Source organism: Rutilus rutilus (assembly GCF_951802725.1).
Source record: "Rutilus rutilus genome assembly, chromosome: 24".
In the NCBI taxonomy this organism is placed as follows: Eukaryota; Metazoa; Chordata; class Actinopteri; order Cypriniformes; family Leuciscidae; genus Rutilus; species Rutilus rutilus.
Window position 1 is genome coordinate 25,478,044 of NC_140228.1, and position 12,637 is coordinate 25,490,680.

At 37.1% G+C, this 12,637-nt stretch overlaps 1 protein-coding gene across 2 annotated transcripts in view; it reads right to left on the bottom strand.

Moving 5' to 3' along the window:
- Positions 1-2,560: 2,560 nt before the first annotated feature.
- The window catches only part of plod2 (procollagen-lysine, 2-oxoglutarate 5-dioxygenase 2), a 47,219-nt gene continuing 37,142 nt past the window's right edge, over positions 2,561-12,637 (bottom strand). The window contains exons 14-20 of one of the 2 annotated variants that reach the window (XM_084398972.1): positions 11,490-11,552; positions 10,162-10,275; positions 9,847-9,912; positions 6,343-6,447; positions 5,930-6,076; positions 4,317-4,442; positions 2,561-4,229 (exon numbers count right to left, since the gene is read on the bottom strand). In XM_084398972.1, the coding sequence (XP_084255098.1) occupies positions 4,074-4,229; positions 4,317-4,442; positions 5,930-6,076; positions 6,343-6,447; positions 9,847-9,912; positions 10,162-10,275; positions 11,490-11,552 (777 nt within the window). In that variant the 3' untranslated portion in view covers positions 2,561-4,073. The remainder of the gene's footprint in view (positions 4,230-4,316; positions 4,443-5,929; positions 6,077-6,342; positions 6,448-9,846; positions 9,913-10,161; positions 10,276-11,489; positions 11,553-12,637) is intronic. The other variant, XM_084398973.1, reaches the window with a different exon arrangement.

The window sequence follows — 12,637 nt, forward strand, 5'->3', positions numbered from 1 at the left end:
CAAGACTTGCAGGTACAAAGAATCATGAACTCATTTGCTTTCAATGACAGTTGAAGTCACATGAGTTACAGAAACTGCTTATGCAACATGTATCAATCTACACATGACTGGGTTGTTTTCTACTTACATTTTATTTATTTTTATTGGACAGGAAAGTATAGAGCAGGGTTCCTCAAATCCGGCCACTGTCCTGCAGAGTTAGCTCAAACCCTGATCAAATTCAACTACCTGTGATTTGCTAGTGATCCTGAAGACTTTGATTAACTTGCTCAAGTGTGTTTGATCAGGGTTGGAGCTAAACTCTGCAGGGAACTGGCCCTCCAGGGCAAGATTTGAGGAACCGTGGTATAGAGGACAGGAAGTACACGGTGGAGAGAGGGGAAAAGGATCGGCAAAGAACCTCGAGCAGGAAATCGAACTCGAGTCGCTTGAGGTGCAGTTGCATTACATGTCGGAGCGCTGCCCACGAGGCTATCAGCTCCGACGTGACTTTGTCTGGTTGATTATATGAAATTATGTTTTATTAACAAAGTTTGGGTGGAAAACATTCAAATGATCTATCCAGTTAGCACGAGATGAGGCCAATTTATATACGTAGCTGACTCACCTATGTTCCGTGGCAAATTTCTGCATCCCTCAGCCACCCTGACTACTCACTTTTAGCTGGTTTCCTATCCCAGCCAGGGATACAAGGGGGTACTCTGGGTTCGGGCCAAAATACTAAGCTCAGAGCCCCTCCTCGGACAGCACGCCAAAGACGCATACTCTTTACTCAATCTGATTATTTGTAAGTATGAACTCGTGAACTCACTTATACCATGAACTCACTTATACCATTCAGACAATAATAATTTAAAGAGTTTAACCCTCTACTACACACATTTTGATGGCACATGATAAAAATTATTCCACATTATTTCTTGGGTCATTTGGGAACATTTTATTGATTTATTGATAATTCCACCTCTGTTGCCAACATTGTGCAACAATTCATAGAGAAATCATAGAGAAAATTATAATACTCAGAGAGCAATACAACATTTTTTTTTTTATATAAAATTTCAAGAAATAATTAAGTAAAAAGGAAACACATTGATATATTTGATACATGGGTTTGTATCATGTAGTATGTCATGTCATATCATGTACATCATGTATCCTAATGTCAACTGTTAGTGGTACTGTATTATAACAAAGTGGAAGCAAAAGTGGTAGGCCACGCAAAATCTTAGAGTGGGGCCAGCGTATGCTGAGGCTCACAGTGGGCAGAAGTCGCCATCTTTCTGCAGAGTCAATAGCTACAGACCTCCAAACTTCATGTGGCCTTCAGATTAACTAAAGAACAGTGCGTATAAAGCTTCATGGAATGGGTTTCCATGGCCAAGCAGCTGCATCCAAGCCTTGGGGCTTGGCCCCTTAGTTCCAGTGAAAGGAACTCTTAATGCTTCAGCATACCAAGACGTTTTGGACAATTTCATGCGACCAACTTTGTCAGAACAGTTTGTAGATGGCCCCTTTCTGTTCTAACATGACTGCGCCCCAGTCCTGACCGTAACCCGATAGAACACCTTTGGGATGAATTAGAGTGCAGACTGCGAGCCATCTATCACTCTTTCTCCTCCACCAATAAGATAGTGTGTGGTGGGCGTTCTGGCGCAGTATTCATAAAACCTGCCAAAAGGCTTCTCTACACCTTCATACACACACACACATTTTTTTTTTTTTTTATGCACAGTTCATGTCATTTTAAATAAGATTCCTAAAGCAAATAATCTTGTCTTCTTCTCACACCATGTGTCAATGTGACCATGTGTCAGAAAAGGATGTCCCACCTTCAAATGGTGCATGATAGCGACTCCCAAACCTTATTGGAATGTTCTTTGATACTTTTTCAAACATTATAATTGGTTGCAATCATTTAAGAAACATGTGCTGAACATAGGACTTAAGAAAACTTTCCATTGCCAGAGGACAATATTGTGCGAAGGATAAGCTCATCTCTGATTCCACTTAAAATGATCCAGCTGCATGGAAGGAGGAACCAGTTTCAACTCCCCCGCACAATCCTTAAATTGCTGCATTAAAATGGTATCATCTCATTTATCATACTAAAAGACAAGTTCAAGTATGTGTATCTGACACTGACCATGTACTGTAACAGCGATTGCACCAGTCTGGAGATGCATGAACACTGTCAACACATTCATTTCTCAGCTGTGACTGACTCTATAGAGACATGCATGGTTTGACAAGCCAAGTGGCATATGATGTATGACATGCAAGTGTTCACATACACATACTGACTGTATTACATTAGTATGACATGTGGAATGTGCATGTTTCAAGATGTCAAGCTTTGAACCATCACTGAACTTACTTAAGCTGGACTATGACGCTATTTTCTTCTAGAAACAAACTTTGTTGCATTATTTTCCTGTTATCACTGTAAAGCTGCTTTGCTAATCTGCTAATATGTATTGTAAAACGCACTATATAAATAAAGATGACGTCATAACATATTTTCTTAAATTAATGGTGTAAAAAGAAATCATACTTTTTTAAAGCTGCATTTTATTTTACAAGGTCAGTGTCTAAATTCTCGGAATGTTCCACATCTTGATCTTGTCTTGATCATATTTTTAGTGCAACAATCTTTTTTTATTAACAAATTTCAACACAAAGCATTTATTGTCAAATATAAAAAGCTTTTTCTCTTTAAAAAAACATTTTTATTATTTCAACAATTTCAAAATAAGTTAAGAGTTTGACCTGGCTGAGACATTTAAAAGGAACAAGAAAGTAAAACATTTGACATCTCTGAGATATTCTCAGTTCAGAAAATAAGGCATATTTTACCTTGTTTTTACAGTAAAAAAAAAAAAAAAAAAAACACCTTCAGCAAAACTTTAAAAAAAATAAAAATAAAAAAAACACTTAACCAGAATTCATTTTAAATCCTGTCGTTTCTTGTTGTGCAAACATACAAAATTATATGTATTTTGTTGACAGCATATTCATAGTTTCATAGTCATGTAACCTTGTCATGTAATGTAACATTACCTTCATGTCTTTAAAAACATGGTGCTACAACTGTTACATGGAAGAACTATTGAAGTCATGTTATTTCATTGCCTGTAACAGCTCTACAATCTATATTATTTTACAGTAATCTAGATTATTTTACAGTATTTGGAGCTCACCTTCCTTTGTACCAATTATCACAAAAAAAAAATAATGTGTTTTAATTTGAATTGAAAACTGAAATTAACAATTTTACCTTTTTATTTTATTTTACTGATGGTAGGAAGCTGACAGTGTAATAATTGCTGCCTTGAAATCATGTTTGAATAATTGCATTTATGAGTATTGTTCATTTGCACACTTTTTTTTTTTTTTTTGAGTTGGGGGCATGTCAGTTTGAGAATAATGGTGGAAGCTTTAATATTTATCATAAAGTTGTAACTCCCAATATTGATGGTAAAATAAAAAATTTTGACATTCAATGTAATGTGCTGATGATGTAGAATAGCACTAAAGTTTGCTAGCAAATAAAAGTTTAAAAGGGTGACAGGCTTGTGCAATGTTTATGCAATTGTATTCTAATAAGAATGACTTAAATGCACATCATATTGAAATGACAATTTCCAAACTAGTAAATGGGAACTTTCCAGGAGGACTTGAAGACAGCTATTATGAACGAGCGCCAATGCTAAACATCCCGGACCAAAGCTGTTTAAATGAAAAGTTACTGAGCTCACCTGATTTGTTTGTCAAAGTTATAGTAGAAAAATGATTATCAAATATCTCATGTAATTTTGAGTACTGACCGAGTTTATATGTATGAAGTCTGCCGGAGTGAGTATGTGTGTGTTTGTGTGCACCCACTTTATTAAACTTCAGATGAACAGCGTTTTCTCTTTCGACAGTAGTAAATGTTTCAAAAGACAGGAAAAACAAACAGTCACACAACACATAAACCAAGAATAAATCAGTAAAAACAAACAGCGGACACTACACAAACATACCAAGGCCAGTACATTTCTAGTGTAGAACTGCTAGAACTACCAGGAAGTCTAAGGATCTATGAAGGACACTGCTATGTAGCGTGTGCCGTTGGTCGTAGGTAGTCCTTCGTGAAGGTGGGTGAGTCTACCTGGATGCATGAAGCTCCAGCCTTTTCTAGGAGACTCTATGGAACAGTTATATCTGTGAAATCGGCAACCTCCGCCCTGAAATAGAAGGAAAAGTGTCATAAGTTTAACTACATGTGATTGAAGTATTTCAAATCTATTTTAGGAAAAGTAAGGCAAGCTTGCCTGGAAATCTAAGCCCTTGTTGTTGAGAGCAACATTAATGGTGAAAGTTGAGGAATCGTGATGTGGCCTCAGATAGGCTTGTCTTTCTGGAGTGTACTTCACCACAAAGTTCATAATTGCATAGCCCTGAAAGACATAAAAAGATAGGAGACACAATCAAAACCCAATTCAGATTTGCTTGACAACGATGTACTAAAACGTTTTTTTTTCCTTTGCGTTTTTCTCGTACAGACGACAATGTTGTCAATCTGTCCCTTTAATGGATGACCTACAAAGAACTCAGACTCATGGTGCAACCGGAGTTCACATTCCATGAGTCAAATCAACCAGAGACCTAATAACGCTCGCCCACTCAATAGAGCACAGAGCCTTCCCGAAAGAACAGCGAGAGAGGGAAAGCTGAAAATTACAGAGAGAAAAAGATGACTTGACTCATTCCATGAATCACGTCAACCAAAGACCTAACAAAGCTCATCTAGCAAGCTGTGTTTTAGCTGGCTGCTGTTGTAAGCCTTCGGAAATCATGCAGATGTGTAATGTACAAAAAAGATCCATGTGGCTGACAAAAAAAATAAATCTTTAAATTGCTCAAATTATAGAAAATGCCCTATTTATAACTAACAAGCAGCAGCTCAATGGTTTCATTAGAGTGTGAAGTCATGAGTCAAATCATCTAGACTTAACGGATGAATTTCAAGAAGCCTGTCAAGTAAATGTCTGGGTCATATTTCACCCCGCAAAGATTTTTTTTTTTTTTACAAGAACCAGTTATGAGTTCAAAACCAATAGTTTCCAATTAAAATGGTGGAACATCTAGTGTGGAATTTAAAAATACTGAACGCACTGAAAATGCAAACACTGAAATGCAAATGTGCAATAATTCAACAAATAAAACAAATTTTCACATGCTTACAGGTGTAAGGATACAGCTGGCTTTAAGTCTTTGGCGAGTGTTTTGTTTTGAGCATGCCACCTGTGTTTGGTTTAAATTAGTAATTTCAGATAATAATACAGAAAGACCTTTATAAGTAAAACATGCATTACTGTAATGACAGTGATTAACTGTAATAAAAAAGTCACAACACATGATCTTTTGCTCTTAATGTTTTTAATTGCCTTAAATCTTAAACTATTTTGACTTGGGGGTGTAAAATAGCCATGATTTTTCTATAAGCTTCACAGATGTTTTTTTAATAGTCTTTTTTATATACTTTAAGTAGGCTATTAATATTATGCAACATCATGCAGTTGTCATGTAAATACATGTATGGCACCTTTGAGCAACTGCATACTGTCTGTGTAAATAAACATGCCATGTCAGATACAGCTTCGATGACTTTTGCTGATTTGGGGAAACTGTCTATAGTATTCTGGTTGAAGTAATTGATTAAATAAAAGACGACACATATACATTTAATAAGGTAATCATACAAATTACCTTTACAAAGTAAAAAAAAAAAAAGGCCCCTTAATTGAAAAGTTGATTTTTGACACTGGTTTCAACCTAATAAACATAGGAAGACATAATACCTTACAAAAAGATGAAGTAGAGTAGAAGAGACTGATTTAAGAGCTGATTATGACTCAGTCCAGACCCAGAGAGACTGGCTCACCTTGGTGTAATAGCCAGAGAAAACCTTGAGAGTGACGGGGGAGATGAATTCTCTGATAAAGTGCAGCCATTCTTTATCGAAATCGATCTGTCTCATATGAATGTCATCTGTCGGGACACTCTCATAGCCTCCAGTGATACGCTTGTCCTGCAAAGAGAAAACACAATGACTGGGCAAACAGTCAACGATAAAAAACGCACAATTGCACTGCTGTGTAAAGTCTATTTTAAAGTTAATTTACACTGGGGAAAATCTCCAAAATAAGGATTAAATATGTGCATGAGTAGATATTCACACATTTTCTTCTGCTAATAATTTTCTTTTGTATTTACACATTTTTAAGTAATTTTCATTCAAGGGTGATCCCTGTACAAAGTGTGCAGACTGTTTTAAGGCCGGCGGGTTTATCTGACCTGGTGATTTCCACCAGACCATGATCCGTACTTTTCCATCTCCTCCACCAGCTCATCGCAGGCTTTCTCCGAGAACACGGGGAACCAGAAAACATCTGGGCATGGCTGCAGAAAGATAAACAGGTGAAAAGGATTCATATTTCAAATTAAATCATGAGAATAATCTTTATGAGCAAAAAAAGAAATATGAAGTCCGCACACTGCAGATAGATTTATTGAAAGCACAACGTTTCGACCATCAGGTCTTCATCAGGTACAATGATGAAGTACCTGATGAAGACCTGATGGTCGAAACGTTGTGCTTTTAATAAATCTATCTGGAGTAGCTTGCAGTGTGCGGATTTCACTTTTCTTTTTTTGTTTATGTTACTTTGATGTTCTGCACCTGAGCCCAATCTGGGTGTTTGGGATGTGCACACCAGTTTTGTATTATTGATTCTCCAATAATCTTTATGAAAACAGAATAATCATTATGAGATCAACAATGAGCATATTAATATATGGCTGGCTGCTCACATTTACATATCTATCTGACAATCATAACAGAAGCAACTTACAGATAGAAGTCTGAAAGGTACAGTCGCAAAAACAGCCAGTTTAGGGATCAAAGAGGTGGAAAATGATGAAATCTAAATTACAATTATTTTCAGTGCACAAAGCTTGACTAACATTACAATTAGAAAAATGAATTGCTACAAAAGTGTAGAGGGTGATTTTTCTGCTTTAAGGCCTCCAAATCCATTCTTTCTCCAAACTGCATTTCCTATACAGTATAGCAAGGGCGGGAAACTCTGGCCCTTGAAATCAGCTTTCCTGCAGGGTTTAGCTCCAACTCTAATCAAACACCTGGAAAAGCTAATCAAGGTTTTCAGGATATCTAATGCTACAGGCAGGTCAGTTTGATCCAGGCTGGAAATAAACTCTGCAGGTCAGTGGACCTCGAGGGCCTGACTTGCCCAGCCATGCTATATAGGGTTGCGGGAATGTTGGAGCCCATGTCTTTAGGTGCTCCGGTTTCCCCCACAATCCAGAGGAAACCCAAACCAACATGGGAAGAATATGCAATCTCCACACAGAAAGGCTGGGACTCAAACTAGCTTGGATTTTTTTGACACTGTAAATCGCCAGATCCTGCCATAAACTTTTCATAAACATCATGGAAACTGCTGGTTTGAATCCTATCTCCTCTGTATTTGAAGAAATTGCCATCAAGTAACCACAGTGGACTCTGGGTTCAGTGCTTTGCCTTATCTTCTTCTCAATATACACAACGTTGTTTAGACTTATCATTAATACCATGGATTTTCCTAACACTTCTATTTCCTAACAGTTCTAATTCTCATTCTTGCCTTTGGCAGCCCAAATCTCGGCTCAGCCTAACAAAGACAAAGCCTCTTGTCTTCAGCATCATAGTTCAGCTTGGCCCATTATAGAAAACAACATCCAGGTCAGAAAAGAATTTGGAGGGAGTGTTTGATGACCAGTTTAGCTTCACGCACCACTGCAAAGGCTGTCCAGACCATAGACTGTAAAAAATATGGACAAAGCGTCTGTGACGTCACCCATAGACTTTCTGAAGAACGGGTTTGAAGCCGTTTATGGGGGGTATGGGCGGCGCCATCTTGGAAAATCTTGGGAAATCCTAACCCCGCCCACCTTCTAACGCAGCGCGCGTCACAGCTCGCTCTGCTACTTCGGTTATCTCTGTGTATATTTTAGGCAACGAAATATGTCATAAAACACCATACGAACTCTTTTCGTTTTCATTTAAAGAAATCTTAAACATTATAGCCACACAAATGTAGTTCAGGCAATGCATATTGATTATATTCAACTGCACATAACGTTTTCCTATTTATGAAAAAACAAAATATAAAACACAAACCTGCCTCTTTTCATTTTAAATATATTACACATTTTATGGTCCAGGCAATATGTGCATTTGTACTAAACAACAGATTTTGCAGTAAACAACATTACAGATCATCTTCGTTGTATTATAATTTAAAATGACAAAACTCAACCCAGTCTCTTTTTGTTCAATTTCAGTTTTATCAATATTAGCCATTATAAAAAGTATACGTAAAAGGTATAAGAAGCTATACAAATAAAGCAAACAATTCAGTCAAACATACAAAGTCAGCGCTCTATAGTACATCGGTAAAGTTATAATAGCTTATAAAGTTATGAAACTTCCCTTCAGCCAAAACGGAAAAAAATTTAGATTCACGAGACCAAAAATCGCCCATTAGATATACACAAGACGATATAAATATACACAATATCTCATGTTTAACCACTAAAGAGACGCCAGAGTCCGCGGCATTGGCGGCAAACCTCATAACGTCAAGCCGATGAAAGACTGCTCCAGGTGGGGTACATGAACGCCGAGCGCCCGGTCATCGCTGGATCAACTGGATAAAATTTCCATAAATCTTTAAATAAACCACAGATTTGAGCTTTAAACAACTACATTCTCGCCTGAAAAACTCTTAAAACTACATTTCACGATACGTAAACAGTAGTATTATATGTCAACTGTATTAAAAAATGGCGCTTCTTGTTGTCATTCTCCGTGGCGCTGCCTTGTCAGCTGTCAATCAAGCTGTCACTCAAAGTTAACCACGCCCTTATTGTCATATATTTTATATCTAAATACGATCTAAACTAACAAGTTAGAAAAAAATTCACCCCCCTCACAGTTGTCAGGCACTCAGAAGCTATCGAAAAATACAATAAAAGTCCATGGGACCAACTTGTAAAAACATGAATTTATGCTGTGAAAACGGACATTTTAACATGGGGGCTATGGACATTTGCTCCCTTTTGGGACCTCCCTCTAGCGGATTTTCGATGTATTGCAGTTTTTCGCACTTCCGGGTAGGCTTCATTTTTCAGATCAGAATGTTGCCGCTTGGTCCAGACATGCAGATTTACACTTGTGCCTCTCCAGTTCGTCCGCATGGCAGGCGGGCGCACTCTAACAAGGAGGCTAAAGACCGCAGTATCTAGTGTAATCCGTTAGAGCGCCTCTTGAGATTAAGGGAGTGAGGTTTACTTACACAGCTCTTACTCGCCTACGTCTGTTACACACTGTACTTCATCAAGAAGATCAGGTCTTATCTAGTTCTTATCTAAACAACGTGCACCTCTAGACTGGAATATTGCAATGCTCAGCTAGCTGCCTTCTTGCATGGACACTTAAACTGCAGATGTGGTTCATTTGGTCTTCAAAAGAGTCTGTGCTAAACACTACTTGCTTTGCTTCACTGATTGCCAGTTGCTGCCCTCAAAGTTCAAGGTACCGATGCTCTCCTATAGAACAACCACTGGTTCTGCATTTGTGGCCTCCTTATTACATCCACTTTTGCAAATCTGTCCGATAATCTGGTCGATAAGAGAGTGAATGAAGTCTCTTTCCGGAATATTAAGTTTCAATGTACGTCCATGGTGGAATGATCTTTCCCACTCTACCCAAACAGCATCTACTAAATTAATAAATACCTGCTCCAAGAGGTTGTCAGTAAAAATTCGACTGTAGTTGGGATGGATGTATTTCTCTCTCCAGTCCTGTGTAAAAGAAAGAGAATTAGTACTTGGGCCATTCACTGACCTGCACTGCGAACATTGATAAGCTTCTCAGCATTCATTCGGCAGACAGACTAAAACCGAGATGGAGGTCAACACAGACTTATGTTTACCCTGTCATCACTCTACTTCATTACTGATGACAAATGAACCACTAAATGAGAACTTCGGGTTTGTAACAGACAATTTGTATACAGAAAACATTCAATCATAAATTGTGTAGTCACTCACCAGAGGGTTTTCAAATATTTGCCAAAGGTCATTGTTATAATGGGATGTGTTATAGTTGGCAGTCGAAATAAGCCTTCCAAACTCATGACGATTTGTAACATACATGAAAACTCCCTGTAGCGGACAAAGGAAATGTAGTTAGATACTACAAATTATATTTATAATGGAAAAAGTCAAACATTCACAATTCAAAGAAAGTTTTTACATATTTTACATGCAAAATGAGCAATAAACAAAACCCTCATAATTTAAAGTCAATGATAAAAGAAATCACAAAAAAGCATCATCATCTGTTATAAATAATGTGTGATCAATAAAAATGGAGGACAGACGTTGGGAACGGCTTTGAGAGGGAATGGAACGGGAATACAGGGAAAAGTGCAACTCCAGGAATCAACATTCCTGTTTACTATACTACAAGCAGGGACAAGGTTTCTTGCATCTAAATGTGGGGAGATCCAGGCTTACTCTCAGTCTAGGTTTTTCCAAATCATTTTGCACCCATCTCAAAAATATTACAATAATTGTTGAATCCAATGCAAAAATACAAAAGTAATAAGTACTACATAAGTACCTAGGCTGAGATAAGTCTTGAAGCTTATGAGGGTAAGTTTCATGTTATTGGTATTGGTGTGCTTGGGAGAGGGTTGCTCTTGGATATAGAGGTCACTGCAGGGAAAACTATAATGCAGGATATCTATTAGATCCTTCATTGGCTTTTCCACCACTTAACTCAGAAGGGGTGTTTAATTTTATGGTTCTGTGTATATGTATATATATATAAAATCTGGTGCTTTGTCCAGGTTAACCCCATTAAAAAGCAGAGGTAGCTTATCAAAACAATGGCGTCAATTTCCCAAAGGGTTCTGCTGGTTAGCTGAACACCCTTGTCAGTGCAAGATGTATTCTAAAATGGCGTTATGTTTAAATCAAATGTTTGAATGCCTACTAGGACATGCACATACATGTATGAAAAAAAAAAACAAAAAAACATTAAACAACCACACTGAGCATTAAAAATGGGGGTTTATGGTTTTTCCACATGCACAGTAATTTATCTCAAATCTGGTTTACACTTTCCTTTTGATTACATGTTCTGTAATCTGATAACAATGCTTGTGATCTTGAGATTACATATTATGTACCTCAAGCAAGCAAATATTAAATGTTAGTGGGCCTTTTACTTCCAAAAATATGCATTTATTACTTCATTTAGTATTTTAGTATGGCTGGAATATAATTTTCTAAACATTTGGAAAAGTGACGCCTTGCTTTATAACATTTGAATCTTAAATTATATAAAATAGAATAATCAAAACAAAAGGAACCTTTGGGGGTCTGAGCATATGGAATCTTTCCGGAGAAGGAGATTCTCTTTCTCTGTGTACTGTCTAAAACGAAGGAAAAGCACCATGTAAATTATATAATGAGACATAAACCGTTTGAGTAACAGAGAGAGATTAAGAAATTTGCATATTAGGGAAGAATGTCCTTTTAGGACAGTTGAGGTGCCTGTGTTTTAGTTAGCTGGTTTTCTGTTTAGAAAAGAGCTGTGCACTGCCTTAAGGTGCCCTAAGCAGTAGACAGGAAGTATTTTAGTTAGAAAAACAGCAGAGTTAGTTATTAGTGGTGTAGGATGTTTAAGGAGAGGCAAAAACACACAGCCAGACATTCCCATTGCATTGGTTCAATGTCATGTAACTTGTGAAAAAGGGAGAGAGGAAAAGGATGATGAACACTTTGAATGCATCACAGAGGCTGCCATAAACGGACAGAGAGGTCATGCCTTCACAACAGCACATTGATATACTTTGAATACTTGCCAGTTACATCTTGGTCACAGAAGTGCAGCAGATGTTTAAAAGCAATGAGAAATCAGGCTAAAATGTCATATGCAAACTAATACAGAACAATGGCTGTTTAAGAGGTTAAGCTTTATTATCCACCTTCCTACATTCCCCCTTAGTCCAACTTAAATTCTATCGACAGAATCTGTAACATGCTGTCAGTTACCAAAGGCAATGAACTGATCCCTTAGTTTGTAAAAAAAAACAAAGATCTTATTAGCAGTAATGAAAGTACAATGGAAGTTTATGGGGAAATGTATTCTAGATGGATTCATTGGATAACTGGATTTAGCACTGGATTAACTAGTTATATGTTACTAACATAATTCATGTGGGTGGAGTTTGAATGTAAGTAAACAGTGTAATGTACACATAATGTATGTGTGTATCATGTTTCCGTGATAACGGACTCTAAATGTTCAAGATAAAACTTGAAATATTGGCCATAACTTTGCACAGAAAAGTTAGTTAAAAAAAAAAAAAAATGTTGTGACTACTTTCGAAATGGTATGTATTTTAAAAAGTTTTCCATTGTAAGTGCATTACTTTAGTTTAAAAGTGTGTTTTATTTCTTATTAATAAACAGCATGTCATTTATGCTGTTGATAGAGCTTAACTTAAACATTAAC